Source organism: Sceloporus occidentalis, unplaced genomic scaffold (genome assembly GCF_023333645.1).
Source record: "Sceloporus occidentalis isolate IW3139 unplaced genomic scaffold, rSceOcc1.0.p SCAF_7, whole genome shotgun sequence".
Lineage (NCBI taxonomy): Eukaryota > Metazoa > Chordata > Lepidosauria > Squamata > Phrynosomatidae > Sceloporus > Sceloporus occidentalis.
The window spans coordinates 71353974-71380602 of NW_028316987.1; the positions used below are offsets into that span (position 1 = coordinate 71353974).

Here is a 26629-nt window from a genome sequence, read left to right on the forward strand (position 1 = left end):
CATTGTCTCACCAGAATTCTTGCAGAGTTCTTTTGATGCTCCACAGCTTTGACTTCTCTCCGTCCAACATAGTGAGGGATAGAGGAGTTGCGCAAAAAAGCAGCGAGTTCTGGAGTGTCCTCTGGGACAGAAAACTGCAAAGAGAAAGAAAATGAGTTGTAAACATATTCTACAATTACTCTAACAGATATGTTGCTTTCAGACATTTTGGGCTTGTCACTGACCTCCTCCCTCCCATTCGGCTTCTATGTTCTTGAAAGCTAATACTCTCTACCCTTCAGATAGCAAGAGGATTAACTGCTGCCCAAAAGGATATTGCAGCTTCTTTTAATAGACTAAACTTTTTTAAAAATGCCATTTGAATCACCTTCGTAACCATTTCTTTCATTAAAAAAGCTCTTGGACCTAGGTTCTGTTTGTCAGAGCACATTGGAAACCTAACATCATTCTACTGATCTTTACAAATCTTGTGGTTAGTAGTTAATAGTTTTATTGGCACCAGTAAATATTTTTCGGATAATAACTTTTTCTGGTTTTCTGGAAAATTAATTATTCTGGCTGAAGTTTCTACATGAAGAAAAACAGATCTGGATGAATACCTCCAAATAGAATACTTGTAGAAGAGTTCATAGCAGTTTTTGTTGATATTAGAGCTTGTGCTCTCAATTACAATATAATGACAAGTTTGTATTTTCTGTAGTCGCAATAAGATGTCAATTTGGGGAGAAACAGGGGAAAAATTATGTTCTGATCTGAATCTCATGAATAGTATTTTTTTTTCCTCACTAGGGTTGAACATTTTTCATTAGAGTTGAACAAATTAGATCAAAATGTTAAACAGTTGCCACTTTAATGCCAACAATAAAAGTGATAGACAACAAACAAACAGAAAGTTCAATGCTAAATGAGCAAAGGCTCTTTAGAAACTTCTGTACTCTGTTCCCTTTCCTCCTTCAGTATAACAATGAGGAAAAGATCAAAAACTTCTGCATCTGTTTTAAATTAACTGCACTTCACCATATCAACTTCACTGACAAAAAAGGCCAGCTTTATAAACCACAGTTTGAAGCTGGTTTGTTTTCATCTAGTCACAGCTAAGATAAACCACAGTTTGTTCCAGATTTAGGCAAAATGGCTAAAAGGGAAGTGAAAGCATTTGAATTCATCTTTGTGACTGTGCTGGAGAAGGAGCAAAAGGGCAAATGCACAAGATACAGAATATGATTCTAGTAAGGCAGAATCAGGGATGGCTATAGCACACTGTATTCATTCTTTTTGGGAAAGCAGCTCCCCAAACTCTGGAAGATCACTTGAAATAAAAAAAAATATACCTGGAAAGCTATTAATGTGAGACAGGTTTCTTAGCACTTGTGATATTTTTTACTATACAACTAAAAATTTAAGAAAAAGAAAAGAAAAAGAGTTCATGGCCGCAGTGAGCTGTAACGGCACAGTGATCCATTTCCTAGGAACAGATTTTTTTTATGGGCAACTGCCATGTGTTGTGGGGTTTAAAATAAACATGTCTAGACTTCTAGAAGTAATGCACTAGTAGGATAAAATTTAGAGGAGTCCAGATAAGCAAAGATTTATCCAGCAAGTAAATCAAGAATGCTATTTTCAGTTTCCTACCTTTATTTCTAAACTGTTGATAGCAGAGCTTGTTTGACATTGCAATGGTCCATGCGTCTGAATGTGAAGGATGTAAAGAAGGAATTCCTCTCCACTCAGCACTGGCCATTCCACATACAGGACTGTATCATTGATGGCACTTGGTCCAGAGTTATGCAACTGTGGAATCAATAAACAAAATAAGCTGAACAACAACAACAACTAAAAGACCAGTGCTGACAATTTAGCTTGTTAACGATAATTTACATTACTCTGCCAAATTCCTTATTACCCTCCAACCTTATTGCTTCTTGGACGTCATTACCACAGAATAGTAATTACCACACAATGGTGTCATATAGTTCACAGATCATATTTTTCTAGGCCTATAGCCAGAGCATGAACAAATTGCTTCTGTAGAATACAGTTCCTAGTGGCCATGCTGGCTAAGTGATTCAGGGAGTAAAACTTCCACAAGGTTTAGCTTTTGTATATTTTGGCCCCTTTCTACCTTCATTTAGTTCCTCCCCAACTTCACCTTCTTTATTTTCACTGACTGCCTACTTTGTCTCTTTCCCTATAGATGCTATCTTTTGATCAGTTGCCTCTATCCCTCCTTCCACAGCATACAGCCCTGCTTGACCTTAAGGGCTCTGGTACTTCTATGGAACATCCTTTTGGGTTAAGCTCCCCTTTCCTGATCTCTTCCATATTACACAACCAGAATATTTTGATACCACTTTAATTCTCAAGGCTGCATCCTAAGGAATCCTAGGATTTGTAATTTGGAGAGGCACAAGAGCTCTCTGGAAGAGAATTCTCGGTGCCCCACCAAACTACAGATTCAAAGATTCCATAGGATGGTACCATAGCAGTTAAAATGAGATCAAAGTTCTATAACTGCGTAGTATGAAAATATCGTAAATTCTCATCCTGTTTCCTCTGCCTTTTCCTCCAGACCCATATCCCATCTAAAATGTTTTCTGGTTTCCTTTACTCTGTCTCATGGCTAATTTTCAGACATTTTCAGCAACTGAATTTCTGGATAGCCTGTTTCATGCAGCCTCTTTCCAGGTCTCAAGCAAACTGGCTTTAATTTGCTTTTCAGGTCTCAGTCAAATTACCACCTCCATAAATGTAGTACAATGAAGACGTGACATGATCTAAGAACTTTTTTTAAAAACCTTATGTTTATATTTGGTTTCAGACATGGACAAAAAGTCACCCAACAATTATATCTGACAAGATCCCATATTTGGTTTTAATTTATATAGAATAGAATCAAGAAGGAACAATGTCCAGGCTTCTCCTGGAGAGGGATTACCTAGCTACAGTACACAATGTTCTGGTGATTTCCAGACATGACTACTGTAATGCACTCTATCTAGGGCTGCCCTTGAAGCTAGATGGCTGACCAGTACACCATATTTATGCCCTCCTCCATGACACACTAAGAGGGCAATATATGTAGCAGCATATAAGAGAGAGTTTTCTCTGCTGTGGAATATCTTCCTCTTAGAAGCTTGATTGGTACCAATACTATTGTAATTCTGGCACTGATGAACACATGGCTTTCTATTAAAGCCTTTGAGCTCTAGTTGACTTTACACATGTGTTAAGCTTTTAAAATTGTTTTAAACTATTTTAACTGATTTGAACTGTCTTGTTTTATATTGTCAAATGGTTTTATATGCTCTTAGCATTTTTAAATAACCATTTTATATTGTTCATACTGGCTAAAATGATTTTATTGTATGCTGCCCTGAGATCCTATGATATTAGGGCAGGGAATTTAATATTTTAATAACATGTGAATGAATGAATGAATGAATGAATGAATGAATACATTAACAAATAAACTGCATGGCTGAGGAAAGATGTTGAGACTGTGGCAGAAGTATTGTTCCTTTGTTCAGGTACTATCAATATTTTGGCAATTTTCCTTCTTTATTACTTTAACAACCCATTCAATGTTTGTTTTAAGATAACCAGAAACCCTATGAAATGTAAGGTATTGCACTTAGGGCAGAAAAATAAAATGCACAGATATAGGATGGGTGACACCTGGCTGAATGAAACTACGTGTGAAAGGGATCTAGGAGTCCAAGTAGACCACAAGTTGAACATGAGTGAACAGTGTGATGCGGCAGCTAAAAAGGCCAATGCTATTTTAGGCTGCATCAATAGAAGTATAGTGTCTAGATCAAGAGAAGTAATAGTGCCACTGTATTCTGCTTTGGTCAGGCCCCACCTAGAATATTGTGTCCAGTTCTGGGCGCCACAATTCAAAAAGGACATTGAGAAACTGGAGCGTGTCCAAAGGAGGGCGACAAAAATGGTGAAGGGTCTGGAGACCATGCCCTATGAGGAATGACTTAGGGAGCTGGGGATGTTTAGCCTGGAGAAAAGAAGGTTAAGAGGTGATATGATAGCCCTGTTTAAATATTTGAAAGGATGTCATATTGAGGAGGGAGCAAACTTGTTTTCTGCTGCTCCAGAGAACAGGACCCGGAACAATGGATGCAAGCTACAGGAAAAGAGATTCCACCTGAACATTAGGAGGAACTTCCTGACAGTAAGGGCTGTTCGGCAGTGGAATGCACTTCCTCGGAAGGTGATAGAGTCTCCTTCCTTGGAGGTCTTTAAACAGAGGCTGGATGGCCATCTGTCAGGGATGCTTTGATTTGGATTTCCTGCATGGCAGGGGGTTGGACTGGATGGCCCTAGTGGTCTCTTCCAACTCTACGATTCTATGATTCTATGATTGTTGGATTAGCAGATCTGCCATGTGAGGTTGTTGCTCCAGGTGTTTCCCAAGTACTGAGGATCAGGTACAAGATAGTACCAAGCTACATCCAATAATGTTGCATCACAAATCAGACTCTCTTCTTGAATCTATGCATCAACAGCCGCTGGCTATGTTGCTGTTCTGGCCCATATGAAACAAATACATGGATATGACATTAATTCAACCAGTACTCCTAACCCAATTACAAACTTCAATCAATACTTCCCACCCATTGTCACAACTATGTGGTCTTGTCTTCCCCACACTTGATATATGCAAATTTGGGTGTAACCCCTTAATGTTATTAACCTCCAATTAGTTTATTCAAAGCAGTCCTCTAGACTTGGGAGTACTCCCATATGAAAGTGCCTGGCTGAGAATGGTGTTTGTATATGTCTGAATGCTGCATATTAAACTTGTTTCCAAGTGCTGATGGGAATAATAGATCCAGTGCTGAGATTTACCATTAATACCATCTCAGCACTTGCCCTGCAAGAGGTAGCCTCTTAATTTTGTTCTTGTGTTGTCATCCACATTTGCCTCAGATGTTGCCCATCCTGCCCAGCAAATAGAAGCTCTATATAGCATTGTGTTTCAGTCTCAGATGTGGCAGATCCATCAAATTCGAAAGAGATTATGGATTCATTACATCTCACTTCCTCCCAAGTGCTTGTTTCAGTAAAACTTGTGTATATAATAATGATGATATATGCTTGCAGTTAGGTATCAAAGGGCGTAGCCATTGCAGGATGTGGGTTTTAATTCATTTTTAATTGGCATTTCATTGTGAATTTGGTTTGACCCATCTAATTTAGTTCAGGAACAAATGTACTTGTGGTCTTTGCTTAATTTCTGGGATAATGGTAGTGAAGTAAATGTTAAGCAAAGCTCCTCACATGCCCAGCAATCCTCATAATACTGAAAGAATCAGCTTTGGGGAAGGCGAGAAATGGAAAAACTTTGCCTACAGTGAAGTAAGCACAATATGTATATATCTGCCTCTTACTTCTGTGAAAATTAGTCCACAAAAGTCTTAGATTTCTAAGGTGTATTTGTAAATTCTTTTGTTACCTCATATATATGCTCCACCAAGGGTCCAATGTCATCTTCTTTGGTAGGTTCATCTTTTGGTTTCCAGTTATGAATTGGCAAAATAATTTGTGGAGGATGAGAAACTCTAAAATGTTTCACAAATGGAGTCATATGAGAGATTATGCTTAACAAATGAAAGCCATTACATCTGATTCAAAGTAATATGGTTTGCTCTGCTGGCCCCTCTTCCTTTTATCCATCTGCTGACTGGCAAAGTCCTTTTCATTCAACCAGACTTTTAGTAAAGGGGTGTCAGTGGGAAGAGGGGTGCTCTAATTTTTCCACAATACTGTACATTTTATAATTGTTTTTAATCTGATGGTTGTTTTAATAGTATCTTTTTAATTGTATTTTAATATTACAACCAAATGGTACTTTTGTTCTAGTTGCCTTTTATCATATTCAGCTAACATGGGTCTTAATAACAGATTAGATATTACATGAATAAGTAAATATCAAAATCATAAATTCACACATACGACCCAGCAATTCATTGCAAGAGACAAAGAATACATCCACACTCAGAAAGGCGCTGATGTTACTTGCTAAAAAGAGTTAGGTGGTGTGGTATAATGGTTATATAGTTTTACCATAAAACATCAACAAGCATGAACAAACTCCATTCTTCTTGCCATACAGTCTAAGGAGAGGCTAAGTAATACCATGTTTTATAAAATAAGGATTGTTGATAATCATGAATCTAAAGGCTGATTTAACATAATTTCTTGTCAGCTAAACAAATCAGCTAAGAAACCCAAAACAGCCTAAATTTAGTCATCTTGGCTTTCAGGAAGAGTTCAGGCTTGCTCTTTTCTAGAACCCATTTGTTTGTCTTTTTGACCATCCATGGTATCCTTAACACTCTTCTCCAGCACCACATCTCAAATGAACTGATTTTCTCTCAGTTTTTGTCACTTTTTATTTTATATAAGGGATAGTATTTTATTATGCCCTTGTATATAATAGGACGAGTGTCCATGGATTTTGGTATCCACACAGGTCCTTGAACCAACCCCCAGTGGCTACCAGAGGCCTACTTGTTTATTATTTCACATGTAAATTATCTTTCCTGTAAAACAGTAAAGTCAATACGCCTGTTTGGAAATATGAATCCATACGTATGGCACTGCATGCTCCTATGCATCAAAAATATAGTGAAAAGAATAATTCCGGTGGAATTTAAAACTAGAAGTACTACTGAACCAGATCTCACAAAAGTTACTCTTTTGGTCTGCAAGTTTCAGAACCCCTAGTCAGCATAGTCAATTGACCAGGGGCTAAGTTAACTGGGGAATTTTTGAAACGGAAGTCCAAAAATGTAACTTTTCCAAGGTGTGTTTTGGACTAGAAAGATCTTCTGAGGCCTATTCTCTCTTCAGCCTAATTAACAATGCAGTATAAGTCCAATTGCTAGTCCCAGTTAGAACAGACTTGACAAATCAATCGCTGAATGGTAAATAAACTTCTATGTAAACTGAATCAATTCTGTGGGTCTACCGCACTTGGAAGTAGTAACTGGTGGGCCAAATGTTACACAATCACATTAATCTAAATTGAATAAACATTTATAATTAATTTTATGTCTGGCCTGATAATAAATGCACTCACCCTCTGATCTGTACTTGAGCCACTGCATTTATGTCAATCCGAAGGTCCACCAAATTACTATTGGGATTAACCTTGTTGGAACTAAAATACATTTGTGTAAAAGATTAATGATCTTTCAAATACATAAAACTGAAATCATTTTCAGTTAAGCATGCAGCTCAAGGCCATAACATTTATCAAATTAAAAATTCTCTCTTTCAGATAGAAAACAATGGCGGAAGGAAGCAGTAGCTGACTGAGGTCACTGAGATAATAAACAAGGTCTTCACAACTGGCTTTCATAACATACTCACTCTCATAATACTTTAAACATATTACCCAAATGACCACAGGATAGCAAAACATTCCCTAGGAATATGATTTGTAAATTGCTGTTGCTTAGAGATGAGAAAGGGGTGATGAGTAGTGTTCACCCGTCCTCAAATAAAATACAGAAATAGTAGGCTAGCAGAACATTATATCTAAACAAGAACTTTCCTGAGCTCTGATTTCCACCATCCTTGGCAGAGGACTTCCTCCGAATAAAGAAAGTGTTGGGTTTAGTCTCTTGACAACTCCTGGTAGGGCTGTCTGAAATTCTGGAGATCCATTGCCAGTCAGTGTTGATAGCAATGGGCTAAAAGGACCAATGGTCTGACTCAGTATAAGTCAGCTTCCTATGTTCAAGAGTTAACAAGTAACTTCAGATGTTTCTGACATTTTTTATATAATGTGACTACATCTGGAAGGCTTGCCAGTTCTATGAATCTTTATAAACTTTCTCATTTCTTTGTAAACTACGTCAGCAAACTAGCTTCTTTGTGAATCTTCTTTTATACTCCTGCCATCAATTAATGGCACACATTTAATTGATGTGAAAACACATTTGATGTTAATCACGTTTATACTGAAAGCGCTTACACAATCTTATTATATATCAATATATCAACATGAAAATACATTACTGTGATAAAGATCATTTTATATATTCCAGTAATGCAACCAAACCCAGATCATCTAAAGACAAATCTTGTGATGTGGTCATGATACAGATCCAAACTGAAGACAGCCATTATCTTAGAACCTTTCAATTTTAACTTCATCACATATGCCTATTCTTATAACCGAATTGCTGTGCATACAGCAGATGCTCTAACTTTAAGAACATGCCAAAAGGCCAGTAAAATAAGTTGTCTCATGCCTCATTTTGTAAAGTCCAAAGAACATGATCAGATATTATCTTTTTATCGCTTCTTGGCTTTTTGGCTAAGATCAAGTGTATTATCTTTTTATAATTTCCCCAGGGAGATTCTGGGACTTGGAATCAAAAGGTAACTTTTCCAAGATCTCAGTAATAATGAATGTCTCAGTTAAAGCAAATGACCTCTGGAGGCTTTCCTTTACTCTCAAAATAGGAAAGACCAACTTTCTCTTTCATCTTTGTCAGCAATTATATTTGCTATGAAAAACTATTTAGCAAATAGGTTTTCTGATTGAAAAACAGCATGCAGACTGCTGACTTAGCTATTATGGCGAGGTCTGAAGGGTATTCCTTGCTTATTCCCCAAACACTGTTATTAAGGAAAGGTGAATTATCATAACAAATTACAAGAAGCATGTGACAATAATCATGCAGATTAGGTAAAGCATATGACAAAATAAATTATGTCAAGCATGTACATATTTCTTTTGCATAACTTCTTCTATTTTCTATTTGCAATTGTTCAAGGACTTTTGAATATTATGGTAAGAAACAAATAAGTAGGGGAAGAAAGTTGAACATAAATGGGGGCAAAATAAATCAGCAGGTCAGACATAGAAAAAGCCAGATTCTTAACTAATTTGTTCTTATCAAATAAATAAAAACTCCTTACCTTCTCACTTGCAGTTCAAACTGGATGCTGAATTCAGAATTTTCAAAACGCTGGACAATAAATTTGATGCCTGAAGAAAACTAGGAATCAGAATTCACTGGTTAGAATATTTGACTGATCTGTGCAAATAGGTTAATGATAAAGGTCTAAGATGGCTAGAACTGACATTTCCATGCTGCTGTGTTGTGCAGCAATCATTTTGAAATGCAACCTATATATGAAATCTGCGTTATTGCCCAACCTCTGCTCGACAAAGAAAGCTTTAAAAAACTATTGTTTTTGGACCACAACCACCAGACTGAATGGCCATGCTAGTTGTAGAATTGTAGATGATGTAGTTTGTAAAATTAATTTCCCCAAGGCCTGTATTCACATATAGCAGCTTTAAAGACCATATTACCGTTGAGACTCTTTTAAAAAGCCAAGAATGTCAGACTAGCTATCTAAGTTTACAAGGAAGAATGGCAAAATCTCATAGTTCTGTTACAGAGCAAAGAAAAATCGCTGAGTTGTATGGAGGCAATTTTAACAAGTCAGTGTCTCATTGTAGTCTTCTACATATGCATCATACACACACAAAAAAAGAGAAAATGTACAAGGTTTAATACAAAGAGCTGATTTTGGAATGAGACATGATGGGACACTGGAACTTCTCAGAATGAGCAAAGATGAAGGTTGAGTTTTTCAAAGATAATTCTTTTTGTGCATTAAATGTTCAAGACTAAACATATGAATCTACCTTGTACAGAGTTGGCATCTGGATCTTTCTCTAGCCTAGTGTGGTCTGCTCTGATTGACTCTTCAAAATCTCAACTAGAGATCTTTCCAACCCATCACAGCTTTATGATGCTTTTAAATACAAGATATCAGGTTCTGGGCCCAAATAATATAGCAATACATACATTTAGGAAGATAATATCCACCAGTTAAACGCAGAGCAGATCCAGTGCATCATCATAAAGCATCCTAGTTCTGCCTCACTGTATTATACAGTGGTTTCACAATTGTACTACATCACTAGCATTTTAAATGTCATAACTATAGCATCTACCTCTGACAAGAAGTCATAGGATTATCTAGTCCCCTCAGATGTATTGAAACAAATACGTATCACAGTTTTGGTGATCTATGAAACTCCTCCTTGCATTAGCCTCACAATAATGCTTTACTTAAAACATAAAACATAAAACTACACTCCATTTGTAAGACACTAATGAGCAGCAGATGGTATCTCTGTGTGGCAATGGGTTTTAATGGGGGCTTTTAGTCCTGATGCTGTTAGTAATAATGGGTAAATGAGGTTCACATATGCCAACAATAAATTTCCACCAAGTTCAGGGGAACTATACCTGCTCACCCCAGTTAAGAGTTTTGAGCTCTTGGAAACGTATCAAGGGATTTTAATTCAGTGGGCAAAATTCCAAACTTTACACTTTCATGTTTTAAACTGTCATACATTGTTAAGGATCGTCTATACCTGCTTCATCTCTGCATCTTGCAGCATTTTATACACTAGTAGTGCACAAGAGCTTTAAAGTCTATGTGTCAAGCTACATACTGGTATGTTTTATTTTGTATTTATGAATATCATCCTGAGAGGTTTAGCTTGCTTCATAAATTGAATGGATGGATGGATGGATAGTGTTCATTGTAATTCTAATGACTCTGATGCAGGAGAAGCTATGGCAAGTGCCTAAAATCATATACTGTAATGCTTTTATCCTTCTGAAGAAAAATGTAAAATATATGCTAAAATATTCTCCTATTAGGTAAAGGTTACCCCTTTCACATGATTGTCAAGTCGTATCCGAATATAGGGGTGGTGCTCATCTCCGTTACTAAGTCAAGGGAGCCAGCATTGTCAAAGATGACTCTGTGGTCATGTGGCAGGACAACTGCATGAAATGCTGTTACCTTTTCATTGAAGTGGATTTTACTGTTTATTTACTTGCACTTTTACATGCTTTCCAACTGCTAGGTTGGCAGAGGTTGGGACTAGTGACAGGAGCTCACTCCGTCACACAGTGCTTGGGCCTTGAACTGCCACCCTTGAGATTGTCAGTGTCGGTATCTTAACCAATGAGCTACTGCGTCCCTATTATTTGTACTTTAATGAAGATGCTCCTTACCTCCTCTAAAGTAGCATTCAAAGTTTTAAAAAAAAAGAATCAAATTTTATTCCAAAAAAACAAGGGAGAAAAGGGGGACAGGAACCATGAATAAAAATAAAATCTAAATACTACAACTGAATGTTTTATTGAATATTTGAATATGGAAAGACGTAAACATTTAAAACATTGTTGAATAATGATGAAAATTATCTTCGACTAAAGTGATTCTTTAGAGATAGCTTATCTCTAGAGTGATAGTTTATAGAGAGTACATAACCCAGAGTACACTGAAAGATATTAGTAGGGCAATCCTGTACATGTCTACTCAGGCAACTGTACATTGGATTGCTGGCCAAATCTAAGTGAAAGCCATGGGATATATGCATACTTGAGCCATCAAATCCAACTAATTTTGGCAGAACCTGAGCTGCTAAATCAGCTGGATTGTAGACAGGGAATAAATAACCATACCAATTGGAATACATTCTCAGCCTTTTCCTTTCTTTTCCTGTTTAATACAGTGTAATGCTGTCTCCTAGTATGCCAACCATTTCCTGCCCAAAGAATAATTTTAGCTGCCACTTACTGACACAAATTCTCCTAATTGAGGTGGTTTCCCATTAACTCCCCAAACAATTCAATTTGATAAAAATCAGCGAATGTTTCTGGTTTTGTCTTACATTTGTTCCAGCTGCCATGGGGTTCCCAAGGTCACAAATCACCATTCTAGTTTCATTTTCCATCTTGTAATCACAGCTCAGGACACGTAGTGCCTGTAACCAAAGAACACCAACATGGAGGTCAAAGGCCAATCTAACATGTATCCTGTTGGCAAAATTAACAGCTTTTAGATGGCAGGATTTCTGTTGATTTCAAACACCTGCACAGAACTCCAGTCATTCATTCATGACTAATGAAGACTTGACATTTGGATGGAGGGAGTAGGGAAGATTGATGTCTACATTGTGAAAGAGCTAAAAGGCCAGAAATTAGGAGTATTTAAACTTTTGTGTATGTTACCTGTTTCTCCACTGTGGTGAAATGAAAAAAACAACAACCATACAACATTATAATGTGTCCACCAGTATTAGACAACATCTATTTTTCGCAGCCATGGCTACTGGTAACACGGCTTGCCTTAATAGAGAAGAAAGAAGTGTATCTTTTTGCATAATAGGGGGGCAATCTGGAACTAGCTCTTGAGTGGTACAATTCAAAGATATAGTCATATTAGTCTGTAGAATCAGTATGTAGAGAGAGCTTAGATACTACAAGATCTCTCTACATATTGGACCCGCTCTGCTACTTTTAAAAGTTTACTTGTTTTCATTTTCTAATAGGATCCTGAATATCTTTGCCCAAAAGAAGACAAATAATTATATTCTGTTCCAGAATTGTACTCCTCTTTGTTTTCTTTGGATGGCTAGACAAACTATAGCTCAATATTGGTAGATGCTTCCAAAGTGACTGACCTACAGAAATGGATAGCATATTCTGTTGTACATCTATAGTAAATTACTAGCATCAATGTAGCCTATCAAGGGTTGGGAAACTATGGCAATCCAGCTGTTCTGCCCTCTTAAATTTTTAGTCTTTCTTAGTGTTTGGATGGTGTCCCCCCCCCCCCTTTTTTTTTCCCCTATAAGAAATGTCCTAATTTTTGGTGCATTATTTCTGCCTCTTCCAGCTGGGTCATTTGTATAAATACAATGAAACAGAGACACATTACAGGAAGCTACAAGATAGTAGAAGTTAAATAATACAGATTTAAACAAAACAAAACAAAAATCCTTATTAGCCTTTCTTTCTTTGGCACCATTAGTAAGAGAAATGAAAAATTCCTGATAATGTATACAAAAGAAAGTCCAAAAAGCATGATGTGGCTAATGTGCATGTCTCAGTGACAGTGGTTTCAAAATGACAGGAATATCAGAGAAAATTAATTATTTTTAAGGATTACATTTGGTATTCTTAAAGGAACTACAGCATGCCAAAGTGCTATTTCAATCCAGCCTGTTCTTGATATCTTCTCAATCACTAAAGTCTCTCCTTCAATATGTCTGTAGCCTTTTTCTTCAGAACATGAACATGAAAAAGCTATAGAAAATTGCCAGTCCAGTTCGATCTCACTATTGCCCTTTGATTTGAAAGTATAATCTAGAATGCGAGGTCTCAAACTTTAGTCCACTTAATCTTTTGGATATCACACCCCAGAAGCCCCAGTGGTCAGTGGTCTAGCATTCTGGAACTTGAAGTCTGCTACATCTAGAGGACCAGAAACTACAAAAAACCTGGCCTAGAATATTTATTATGGTGGTACATTGTAAGGCATGCCAGTTGTCTGTAAGAAAAGCATGTATACCATTACTGTTCTTATTGATTAGATGATTTAAAAAGAAACACCACTTTGGACAGGTTTTTCCCAGATCCCAGAAAGGTGTAGATAAACTCTTAAATATATTTTTATTAGAGTGATTAACAAACAGAACTTCATGAACAAATCATCAAAATGATTTGGCTTCTTCCTTCTTCAGTTTCTCAAAGTAAAAACTGAGATGTTTTCAAGGTGGGCTGTTTTGAACACTCCATTGTCAATATTCTTCAGTGGATGATGGTGTTTAGCATTATAGCTGTGTGGTTTTTTGTTAATATAGTAGGTGAAGCTAATTGTTGTGCTTTTAAAAATGACTTTTAAAGATACATACATGTGATGCAACTTTTGGAATCACAAGGGCCTCATCCATGATTGATGACTGGTATTTTAAAATACTCTTTACCAGTTAATCTTTATGTTTTTTTCATCCTTCATTTGTCTTTGGTCTTCTGCCATTTAGTCTGTAAATTATGACATTATCTGTCCACGTCTGAAGATTCCTTTTTCTTTCAAAAACTTGTCATAGGCAGGTTCTGCCCTGTAATTCTTAATGTTTCTGATAACTGATAAGAAAAAGGTTTCTAAGAGTGGATTTCTGTTACAATTTGGTGTACAACTCTTTGGCAGCTGAAACTGTAGCAGAGGATATCCACTGGAGAAATCCATGTGATCTGTGGAGTCATCATGGACATTCTTAGGCTATCTGTATATCCTTCTAAATGTTTTTCAGCTGTTAATATTTATTAATGACATTTATTATCACAACTTTCCCCCAATGATTTCAAAGCTGTGTATGTGGTTCTCCTTCTTTCCACTTTATCCTTGTAACAACTCTGGAGTTTATCAAACGGGAGGAATTTCTCTTAAATTCGAATGAAAAGAAAGTGGGGCCAGAACGCATTCACTTAAAGTTGCTAGTTTAGCGCAATTACATGAATACGCATTGCATTCGAACTGGTTTCCCATTGCCAGAAAATAGCATGCCATTGCCCGAATTTGCGTGTGGCAGTCTATCACGCAATAACGTGAAACCCCATGATTGCGTTCAGATTGCCATTGGATTATACTTCCAATTTCCCTTGTCTGATAAACTCCCTTGTGAGGTATGGCAGAATGAAAATAATGACCCCAAGATTGCCCAATGAAGTCCACGGCTCAGTGGGAACCTGGATCTCCCGTGTCCAAGTAACCAGTAAACACCCCCCCCCCCCCCCAGTTCTTTGATCTTGTTAAGCAGCCCCTAATAATTTGCTATGGAACGTCAGAGGTCTTGAGACAGGAGCCTAAAAACCGATCACTCAAAACCCTATTCTCACTAAGAACCCCTAAATATATTTGTTTTGGGACCTGGGTCTCTATAAAAGAGAAAAAAATGACATATATTCTGTTAACAGCTCTGCTTGCCCTCTATGCAAATCCAATAACACCTGCGTATGTTTAGCCACACTTGTTTTTTTTACTAGACCTAAGGAACAATTTCCCCCTTTTATTTCTTTTACAGCAACACATGGCTTACTTTATAGTTTTGAACAGTAGCAAGAACCAACCAATTAACACCAGAACAACCTGGTTTGTATTTCAAGTTGAAACAACTGGAATGTGGATGGATATGGACAGTGTAGGAGAACTCTAGGATTAGTAAAGCTAAGGGTTATAAAAGTGGCAGAGCAGCTTCCATGACAGTGATTAATCACCAACTGTATTGTATTTCCCCAAAGGTCTGGATATTAATGAACTGAAAGTTAGCTGTTGACATTCTAACACAGGAAGTTACATAGGACTGTGCCACTACAATCAAGGACACTTGCTTGAAGAGCGAATATGTTTAGGAGCTAGAAATCAGTATCTCTTTGCTTTCTCCTTCAGTCCCTCACTCCCACAGCACCCAGTTCTCCCCATAAGAGAGCTCTGCTTAAGTATACTTTTCTAGCTAGCTTTTAAACATGCAAACTGTCCCAAACTATAAAGCTCAGTATCCCTGGCTTCCATGTTTCCGCTGTTTGAAACATGGCAGGGTGAAACAACTCCACTTTTTTGTGGCAGAGGTTGGAAAGAGTTCTGAGCAATTTGAGAGCTTTTCAGACTATAGTTCCCAGAATATACCAGCCAGAACAGCCATTGGAGAACTTCACTTTCCCTCTTCTTTATTGTCTTTAGGTGCTGGCCACAATGACCCTCTTTGTTTCTGTTGTTACTATCAATGTAGCAGCTAGTTAGTGGGTGTTATTTTAAAACCCACTTTAAATATCAGACATAATTCTGTTCTGTTTTAGTACAAATTGTGAAATATCTTGGGGAATTTTAGTCAAAAAGCAGCCTGCAAATATTCTTAATAAGCATTTCTACCTACAAGGGTTGAATACAACTGAACACATTACTAGCTGTCACTGCAATTTTTTCATTCATTCACTAATTCATTCATTCATGCACTCAATTTATAACCTGCCTTTCTCTTGCCATGGGACACAAGGTAGCATTAATATAGCAACACATTTTGGACAAATCCAGGTTTCTGATGTTGTCCTGTACTTACCCGCAAGGGGACAGAATCATGGCTCTTTACAAAAGCCTACTTCTGCTTCCTGCCAGAATCTATTGTTGATGCTCTGTGCCTTCAAGACATTTTTGATTTATGGTGACCTGAGGCAAAGTTATCACAGTTTTTTCTTGGCAAGATTTCTTCAAAGAGGTTTGTCTACCTCTGAGGCACCCAGTAGGTTTTCATGGTCAAGCAAGAATTTGAATCCTGGGGTGCATCTATAATGTAGAAATAATGCAGTTTGGCAGCACTTTTAGTGTTGATGCTCCATCTTATAGGATGCTGGGATTTGTAGTTTTACAAGATCTTTAGCCTTCTCTGGCAAAGAGTTCTGGTGCCTCATAAAACTACAACTAAGATTCTGTAGAATGGAGCCATGGAATTTAAAGTGGTGTCAAACTGCATTCTTTCTAAAGTATAGATGCAGCCCTGGTCTCCTGGCATCCTAGTCCAAAACTCAAAACACCACACCATACCACAAAGGCTCTCAGAACCTACATACCACTCTTCCTCCTAATTACCTGAATACAGGTGCTATCATCTGTTTTCAGAAGCTAAACAGGTTCAGACTTGGTTACTACTGGCATGGGAGATCACCAGGGTATACTATGGATCTCCAAACAGGTGTATGAAAGACTTACCAGAAATCCTGAAAAGGCATTGCTGCCCATCAAAACTGGCAAACTGACAATACTGGGCTATTAGAGAAGTGTTGTCTGATTAAGTAGAAGGGAATTATTTATGTTCCCAATCAGCATTACTAGATTTAGGAAAAGATACAGTAGGTTGCTGGACACCTGCTTCCTCATTTAGTTTACATCCAGTTCCACTGTTTATCTGCATTAAATGTTATGAGGGCATGAAGTCTGAGATACACTCACATGTCACATACTAGACTAGAGTACAACAGGAGAGACAACAGTCAAAAGATCTGAAGAGCCAGATATGATGCTGATCACTGGCTCAGGGACCATTTCTATGCACTCAGCTTGAAAGATAATAGAGCTTGGACAAGTTTTTGTTTTGGACCTCAATTCCATTATCCCCAGAAATACACTTTGGGAGGACATGGGAAAGGGCCTTTTCTCCTGTGGTGCTGATTTATGGAACATCCTCTCTTTGAAAGTCAAATTGGCACCAACACCAGTTTCTTTCTGGTGCCATAGTATGCTTTTAGCCTATTTTAACTTATTTTCTTATTGTTTTAAATCTAGAATTGTTTCCAAAAGGTTCATATTGTTTTACGTGTACATCATCAGGGATCCCATGATATAGAACATCCAAAACAAAACAAAACAAAAAACACAACACCACCAACAACATCTTATCTTCTTTTTCATCATCATCATCATCATCATCATCATCATCATCATCATCATCATCATCTACAGTAGGCCTCTTCAACTTAGCAACCTCCACTTATGTTGGATTGAAACAACTATCATCCAACAGCTAGTATTAAGAAGGTTGAGTATTCACTGTACAATAATAAAATCTGTATATTGCTCTTATATAGTATTTACAATTGCACAAATGAGAGGACAGAACATCAAAATATATCTGAAAGCAAAAAGTAAAATTATAGTTAAAACTTTGTCTAAAAAAACAAGGTGAAGCTCCATTTAATGTTTTTTAAAAAAATAACCTTCAAGAATGTCAACAGTTTCTTTTCTTGACAGTTGTTACAGATGTGTTTTTTCCTTCTTCTTCCATCTTTTACTTGTTTTATATGATAAAACAAGCTCACAGAAGAGAAGCAGGAAGTTATTTTCATCACAACAAAAATATTTGCTTCTAGAAAGGAAATTAACTTGGCACACCTTGGTTCCCCTTTTTGGGGGGCGTCATGCTTTGAACCGTCCAAAATAAAGTTCATGCTGGATCAGCTTGCAGGCTTTGTAGTCAGAGGAGTTGATATATTCTTCTTGCCCAGTAGTGAACACATTGAACTGTCTGTGTATTTAGGGGATAGAATTTCATCCTGGCTTTTCCAAAAGCAACTCCCCCTCCTCCCTACAAACCTTTCAAGTAAAATGAGCTCTGTCCTGTTCACTTGAAGCTCCCTATGGCATTACTGAGTAGTATTACTATACAATTTTGCTAAATCCTTGTATCTCAGAAATAAGTATTTGGATGAGGGAAAAACCTATGTATTGTTTCAACATCTGGATCATCTATCAACTCCTTAGTGAAAACAGTTGTGCACTGAAGCTGTTGGGCTTAATTGGTTTTACACAAACCTTACCATGTATATGATATGAAGTTATATTAACCTATTTTAAATAGTATTTTTAATCAATAAACTTGATTAATATGTTTCAAGCTTTTTAAAATCATTTTTATTATTTACATTGTTTTAACTGTATCAGATTGGTTTTATTGTATGATGCCCTGAGTTCTGTAGATAGAGGGTGGGGAATGTGTGCACACGCACACATTAATAAATAATAAAAATAAATGTATTTCAAATCAATGTACAAACAATGTTTGCCAGTGGCATATTGGCTGCAAAATTCTGTAGTATGTCAAAGTAACATTTTAAACTCTGCTGCCAAGCCCCCAATCCAAATGTTTATTAGGCTGTGTGTGTGGGAGAGATGACAACCCAATACATTATTGCTTAACAGTACCTTGTTGTTGCGTTCAACACCCGTGTAATCTGCTTCAGGAGGTATCTTTATGTGCAGCTCTGCTTCATAGGCTCCTTCGCCTTCATTTCTTGAATTGATAATTAGCATGACACAGTTTTCTTCCCCAATTATGATTTGATGTCTGTCTCTGTAAAAAAATAAATAAAGTAAAACACATTTTTTGGGCATTCACTGTGATGCTATGGAATTTGTTGTATTTGTTAGAGAAATTAAGGTAAAGTATGCTTATGTATCTAATGTATAGAAAATCTATTTTTAATTATATGTAATAGAAGTCAGTATAAATCTACTTGGAAGGGATGAGAGTATAGAATGTTTGGAGTAACTGGTGATTGGCTGGTTTGGGAGGGATGTTAAAAAGTCTGGCGTGTGTGATAATGAGATGAGATAAATAGGGAATTAGGTAGCCTCAGTTAGGATTATGAGACAGGAAAAGAGTAATTAGAATGAATTAAAATTTAGATGCTTTAAATACATAATCTTTAACTATATAGTGTACTTTTGTTTAATAAATTATTTTTGTATTATACACCTGGGAACGCTATACATCTGGGAATGTTACAATAGTTGAATTCAGACACACAGTGTCTGCGATAGAGTTTTAAGGTTGGGAATATAAAAACGAAGTCCAGTGGTGGGAATATAAAAACAAAGTCTCACACAAGAACCATAAACACATCTAGAAGGTCCACACATTTGGTGCCTTAGCAGCAGAGAGAGGTGGAGGCTTCAACATCTGGTATCAGTAGTGGGATAAGCACAAGTCCTCATAGGTACTATGTTTATTTCTTATCCAGAATTTACTTGGCATTTCTGTCATTAAACCATGCATGTGCCCTCACTGGAGTAGTGATATTCCTTCATCTACAACACATGAAACCAAGCATTGATGTGTTTTGATGCATTCAGCATGCTTCATGTTGTGGAATTACATGGACTTGTGATGAATTATGTGTAAGGCGATGTTCAGTAAATTCAACTCCCTTGCCAAATGTCAATCCATCCTGATTACAAGTCATGTTAAAATATATTTTGTATTTAATGTCTTAATCCATTTCTCAATAGGGATGTTTGGGTTCCCCCATTATTGAAAAATAACTACACTACAGTTACAACAGTTTGAAACCATGTTTACTGTCATGCTACAGAATCCTAGGATTTGTAATCCGGTGAGATTCTTAGAATTGTCTTCCATATGGCCCTAGTGCTATAGTTCTGGAAAGTGCACTAGGCCTCTCTGTAACAGAATTGGAATTAGATATCTCAATATATTACATATACCAGGGGCCTTTTCCCACAGCATAGTTTGAATGCTATATGCTGCTTTAATTGCTGTGGCAACATCCTATCAAATCCTTGGCGTTGCACTTTAGAACTCTCAGCCAGAGCACACTAGTACTTCAATAAATACTACAAACCCCAGGCTTCCAGAGAATGTCACCATGGCAGTGAAAGTGGAATATACTGCTATGATTTGGTAATGTGGAAGGGCCCCAGAATTCCATAGTATGCAACCATAACAATTAAGATGGCACCAGACAACTATGACTACGCAGAATAGATACAAACCCAGTTATTTACACCAAATCTGCTGTAAAATATCTCACCTCTGTTAGTGTTGTATGTTTTTATGAAGAGTCGACTAACTGTATTGCATTGATAATAATGTTATTTTTTATGGTATGTAGCTGATATGTTTTTATTGTTGAAATATTTTGATTGCTGTAATCCCGCCTCGATCCACAGGAAGAGGCAGGAAATAGAAATAAAATATTATTAATTGTTATTATTATTATTATTATTATTATTATTATTTTAAGACAGGCTAGTGGAAAAATAAGTGAAAGAATCCTCGTCCACCGTTACTAGGGCCCAATGCAGTTTGGCAATATTTTGGCCCTCCAAATGTTTTGTCTTACCACTCTCATAATACCTTATCATTGGCTACTGTAACCAGTGCTTCTAGGAGTTGCAGATCCAAACATGTAGAGGGACAAAGGTTCTTAGACTTTACGCATTAAGCACAAGAGAACATGGATTTCCTGCTATTACTGCTTACAAGTGTCTATAGTAAACAACATTAACATGTCAAACTAGGAACAAGGAGGCCTATATTCAAATCCTATCTTACCTATGGCTCTCACTGAATGATCTTGGGTATCACTATCTGTCAGCCTAACCTATTTCACAATGTTGTTGTGAAGATAAAACTGGAATGGAAGAGGAGAACTATTTACGCAACTATAAGTCTTTGGAGGAGAGCCACCATGGTAAGTGGTTGAGCATTGAACTATGACTCTCAAGACCAGGGTTTGATTCCTCACTCAGCCATGGAAACCCACCGAGTGACCTGGAGCAATTCACACACACTCAGAAAACCCCATGATGTGGGTTAACATAAACTACATAAAGGTGCACAACAAATCCTTGGAGGAAGGGTGGGAAAAAACTGAAATAAACATAATACCCAAAGGCAAATGTGACAAACTGAGATAGAATAGCAGGTGGATGGACATATTCAATGAAATTATCACTCAGACATCAGTCCTTGAGAAAAGGGTGCAGAGATGGGATAGATACAGCACAATCCTCAGAGGTTTACCAGTGTCCTCCAAAGTAGAACATATGATATGAGCAGAGTTTGAAAAAAATATTTTAGGGATTACAGCTGATAGAGTACTCCAACCAATAGGGCCAGTGTTCATATTGACTGGGGGATACTGACTGCTGTAGTTGAGAACAGTATTTTTTCTAAGATTTAGTACGAAGCCTAAATTTCTCCAGGAAATAACCAATTCAGAAATGTCATTTCCTACTGTTATTGTACTGTACCACATTACTTTATTTATATTTCACCTTCCCTCAAGCTGGGATTCAAGGTGGCTTGAGTTTTGTTTGAGATGGCGGGAAACTATTTGCATGTATTTTTGTGCAAATGTAGGAACAATTTTTAAAATTACTACTTCTTTGCTGAAATAAGCAAAGCTCAAACAACCAGGGAAACACAAAGGTGATTTTGTTTTGTTTTTTTAAAGTGACAGACCTTTGAACCTACCCACTTGAGGACCGTAAAAAGTGAACCAAAGACATAAAAGCCAGACTCAGCATGAGGCTGTTAAGATCTCCTTCCTATCGCAGGGGCAGCCCTGGTGGTTTTCTCTTCCCTCTCCCCCATACCCCCCAGCAGCTTTTTAATGAACACCTTTATTCTATTAAGTGCAATACACAAGTTTATTTGTTCAAACTTACGGCACAGCAGAAAGTTTCAAGTCAGGAATGCACACGTTGTCCTCGCCACAATCCACAAGAATGTAAGCCTGCATTGTCCAAAACATGCATCACTTGTGTTAGGACTCTCTTGGAAAGGAATTTCAGACATTTCCTTTCCTTTCTTTTTTGTTTGTTTGATAACCATTAAAAACATCTCCCTCAAAAGATGTGAGCCTTCCAAATCCCACTGCCAACAAAGAACCAGTGGTGACTGCTTATGCATATGCATATGTATCCATGTCATGATTTGCTTATTAAAGGCTGCGTATATATTTCCATCCTTAGACAAAGAATATGATTTACAGGCTGTTGGGCTTAGCTAAGACTAACAGAATGAGAACATTTAGAAAATGCAGTCTGTAAGAGTTTCCACAATTTTCAGATAGATCTGGTTCAATTAACTTCCCATCATGAAAAAATTAAACTCTTGTTGCATATACTGAGGGAATGCTAAAACTTCTGAACAAAAACATTGTACAGAGGATGCCATACAGCATGACAGCACTTGTATGCTAGGGCCATACCTGCTTGCCAATTATGTTTTCTTGGTAAAAGTTCAGTATTGGGTTCACAGCTAAACCATCTGAAAAAGTGGATTCATCCAAGCTGTAATTCAAAGTAATGTTGATTGGAGACAATTTATCTCGAAACTCAGTTTCATCCTGAGAGAGGTAAATTAAAAGGAAAAACTGTCAAAATATATATACTGTACCTCAACAATAAAGCAATTAACATCCAGATTCTATTATCATCTACTCAGCAGTAAAGACCATTTTCGCCAAACCACCCTAAACACATCTAATCTCATCTCATTTGGCCAGCTAAACAGGACTGGGGCTGGCTCAATCTACTTTGCATCCTATACTAGATGAAAAGCAAAATATAAAATGCATACATACATATTTATAAAAATACTTTGCAGATAAAATCTCTTAGATCCGTTCTGACTTGGGAGGCCATAGTTGATAGAGTCCCAGTGGATATAACTTTGCATATTCTGGTTATGTTCCAGCATTGTCTTACAAAGCAAATATAGAACACTTCTTACAATTGCAAAACCTATGTATGATGCAATTCAACTCCAAGGTTGTGTATGTGTTTAACATACTGGAGAAATGGATTCAATAACTATGGCTTGCTTGTTTGATATTTAAGGAGATAAAGTAATAGAATTGATGGCTGCCCATACATTCGGAATAATACTATTAAGATTTATTTACTGTATATACTCACATATAAGTCTAGAAATTTTTGTCCAAAAATTGACCCCAAACCCCCAAATTGATTTATCCACATGTCAATGTAAATTCTGTACTTTAACTCTTATTTTAAAGAAGGAACTGTCCCATAAAAAGCAAGAGTGTGATCTGTCTTGAAAGCACTTGCCTCCCCCCACCACTCTATTCTCTCATCCATCCAGCTTTTAGGGTGAGCACAAACAGTTATGCCTGCTGGAATTTTGTAAGTTCTTTAACATTATTTTCCTTTGTTTCATCCTTTAAATCCTTTCTTACATGCCCCTAAGTTTTTGCCTTATCTACAGGTCAAACCAAAACCCACAATTTTCACCCCAAAACTTTCCCTCATCTTATACATGAGCTCGACTTATAGTCGAGTATATACAGTAATGCTATTCAGGGCCACATGTAGGAAAATTCTATAGACATATTCCAAAATATGTACTGATTACAATCTTATATTTTCTAGTGTTAAAGAAGACAAACAGGTTGTTATTTTTTAAACTTATCCTTTTTATTTCTTTCACTGCCTGTTCTTTTTCATCATTCACATACCAATTATATTTTGAAATATCTGCCCTGGAAATGATCACTTCCTTGACCTGGCAAAGAACAAGACTTACTCTGAGATAAACCACAAAGTCCTTACAAGTGAGCCAGTTCTGCCGGACTATCATGAGGAAGAAGATATGCTGTGACTGATGGTGATCCAGAAAAAGGGTCCGCTTAACAGCTCCTTTGACTTTTAAAGAATCCAACTGTAGTTCAGCTCTCAGAGCTAAAGGACACAAGCAAGTCAAGCCTCATAAATATATGTTATCCTTCAAATCCTCCTCCACTTTTAAAATAAAGAGCCCAGTTTTGGAGTGTTCCTGTTTCTGAATGCAGTTCAATATTTGTTCAGCTGGCCAGTCATTCTGTCATGAAAGCAAGTGACTGAGTTTAATGCCCCACGTCATTATAAACAGGAATACAAGGAACATGGCAAATCCTTCACTGTTCTTTCACCATAAATCTAAAGAGTACCAACAACAACACAATAATCCTGTAGCATGAAACCACCGGTTAGGATATAAATAAAACTGATTTAAACTGAATCAAACATATAAATGTTTTTGTTTGGCAATAAAATGAAACCAACATCAGTATCATTAGGGTCGCTCCAAGAGCATCATTAGAATAGTATAAAAAAATGGATGTCCCTCTACAAAATTCCTAATCCAGTTAAATTCCTTCCATGTGTATATTGTCAACCGGCCTGGAATTAGCAACCAAAAGGGATTTTATCCACAGAACCAAAAATTCACAGCTTGAAAATATATTTAAATATATTAATTCCCCCCATTTTATATATGATACCATTTTATTATTCCATTGTTTATAATGGGACTTGACAATCCATGGATTTGTTATCCACAGGGGTTCCTGGAACCAAACCCCAGCAGACACCAAGGGCCCACTGTATCTAACCAAGTGACTTCAGCTGTTACCATCCTGATTATTTCACAAGAGCTTTAAAAAGGTCAGTTTTTGAACTAAAGCGCTCAGAAAACTCCACCTAGCATGCTGCCTGGTTGGAATTTGGAAGCTGTAGTACAAACAAAAGTTTCGAAAAGTAACCTTTTCTATGCTCTGAACAAAGATGCCTCTGAAGCACTTTGATGTCCATTGGTGGTCAGGATTCTGGGAGTTCTGGAATAAGTAAAATGGTGCTGCAGCTGCCTTAACCAAATGCTTCTCTTCACATAAGCAGTCTGAAGGAGTGTCATGCAACTTGAGATGCACTGCCAACAGTGTCAGAGCCTGTCACTCCTGCAGCCTACCATGGCCCTCTATGCCCTATCTATTTCTGTACAAACCCTTCAGGAGAGCCATCAGGATGGTACTGAGGAAAAGTAGCTTAGCCTCAAGGCTCTGTCCAACTAAGCATGAGCTCTGGTACTGTACTAGGTAAATAAATAGAAACATTAAAACAGGATAATGAACAAAATGTGAGCCAAGAAAAAAGACTAAAATGGTATGCATAAGTACAGCTGGACCTCCGTATCCACAGGTTTGCCATCAGCAGATCAGGGATGTAGCCAGGATTTTGGGAAGGGGGGTCCAGACTAAGTGCCACCATTATAATGGGGCTTGGGCGCGGTGGCACGGCAGCACACACCATTCATTTTATCTAACGGAAGGGGGGGTCCGGACCCCAAGAACACCCCCCCCCCGGCTACATCCCTGAGCAGATCTGAGCATCCACAGACAGCAAGCCTCGTTGTCTCCAATGGTTGTGTATGCAGTGCCATTAGGGGGAATGGGACTTAAGGACCTATGTTTTTTTGAATCTACAAGGGGGTCCAGAGCAGATCTCCCACACATCCAGAGGCCTGACTGTACTTGGAAATCACTCCCTCCCAAAACTAGTAGAAGTTTTATGGCAGGGGTGTATATTTCTCAGTGGTTGTCCTTAGACTCTTACTCCCTTCCCAAGGAGTCCAGAATGGCCACCTTCTCGCTGTGGCCATTAGCAGGCAAAGACTTAAAAAAAAACAAAACCTAAAACGCTTTAAGAACTGAAAATTTTCCAGGACAGGGCTTTAGTGTGTGCTGTATTGATTATGTTGAATTGTTTCTAACTATATTTTTTTGTTTTTAGGTGTCTGTTTTAAATTGTTTTACTATTATGGGCAATATAATTATATAAATCTTCACATTTGTATGTTTTCAGCTATATTGTACTTGTTTTTAAATTAGAAAACGCACTGAGTTCCAATTTTAGAAAAGGTTGGGAGATAAATAAATATAACAACAACAACAACAATAGGATTTACCTTCAAGAAAACAAACAGAGGTTAGTGATTCTTTTTTAAATACCACTTTCAGAGACTAAATCTTTGTCCAGAATGTGACATAGAATTAAAAACCCCTTCCCTAAACCTTTTGCTAAGAGGATATGCCCCTGTGGTTATTCACATTTTTTTTAAAAATGTTAAATCTGCATCCATACAATTGATGTCACCTTATGGGTGTCTTATGACACCCAAAAACTGCAGAACATGAAAACAACTTCAAATATTCCAACAAAAATCAATGAGTCTTTAACACAGCCATATAAACATTAAAAGACTTACCAATTTTATCTGAAATACCTGGAGCTTCAAAAGCTGCACAGACGTTTACAGTAAAACTACAGAGGAAAACAGAAAATAATTCATTTGCTGAAATTCGTTGCAAGATTTTCCTTTTTGTTTTAAGAATCCTAACATCCATTTCAAAAATCTGACTCAGAAAATAACCTCTTCAGACTTAAGGGGTTCTGATTGTATTTACTGGTGTAACAATGATTCATCTCCACACAGATCTCAGGGTTCTGTAAAAGAAATGTATTAATTATTTAGAGCTGTGGTCTTATTCATGATGAGGAAGTAAATCCAGCTGAACTCAATGGTGCTTGCTTCTGAATAGTCATGCATTGGATTTCCACTGTACACAGGATATAGCTACAT

The 26629-nt window shown here is 37.2% G+C and overlaps 1 protein-coding gene and 1 pseudogene across 1 annotated transcript in view; one reads left to right on the forward strand and one right to left on the reverse strand.

Moving 5' to 3' along the window:
- The window catches only part of ITGA8 (integrin subunit alpha 8), a 148561-nt gene that overhangs the window by 47093 nt on the left and 74839 nt on the right, over positions 1-26629 (reverse strand). The window contains exons 16-26 of the mRNA XM_089533306.1: positions 26255-26310; positions 23759-23913; positions 22422-22559; positions 21877-21944; positions 18607-18754; positions 11744-11836; positions 8953-9032; positions 7100-7180; positions 5471-5576; positions 1633-1791; positions 12-134 (exon numbers count right to left, since the gene is read on the reverse strand). Of these exons, the coding sequence (XP_089389432.1) occupies positions 12-134; positions 1633-1791; positions 5471-5576; positions 7100-7180; positions 8953-9032; positions 11744-11836; positions 18607-18754; positions 21877-21944; positions 22422-22559; positions 23759-23913; positions 26255-26310 (1207 nt within the window). The remainder of the gene's footprint in view (positions 1-11; positions 135-1632; positions 1792-5470; positions 5577-7099; positions 7181-8952; positions 9033-11743; positions 11837-18606; positions 18755-21876; positions 21945-22421; positions 22560-23758; positions 23914-26254; positions 26311-26629) is intronic.
- Positions 8325-8418, forward strand: LOC149309930 (U2 spliceosomal RNA; annotated as a pseudogene).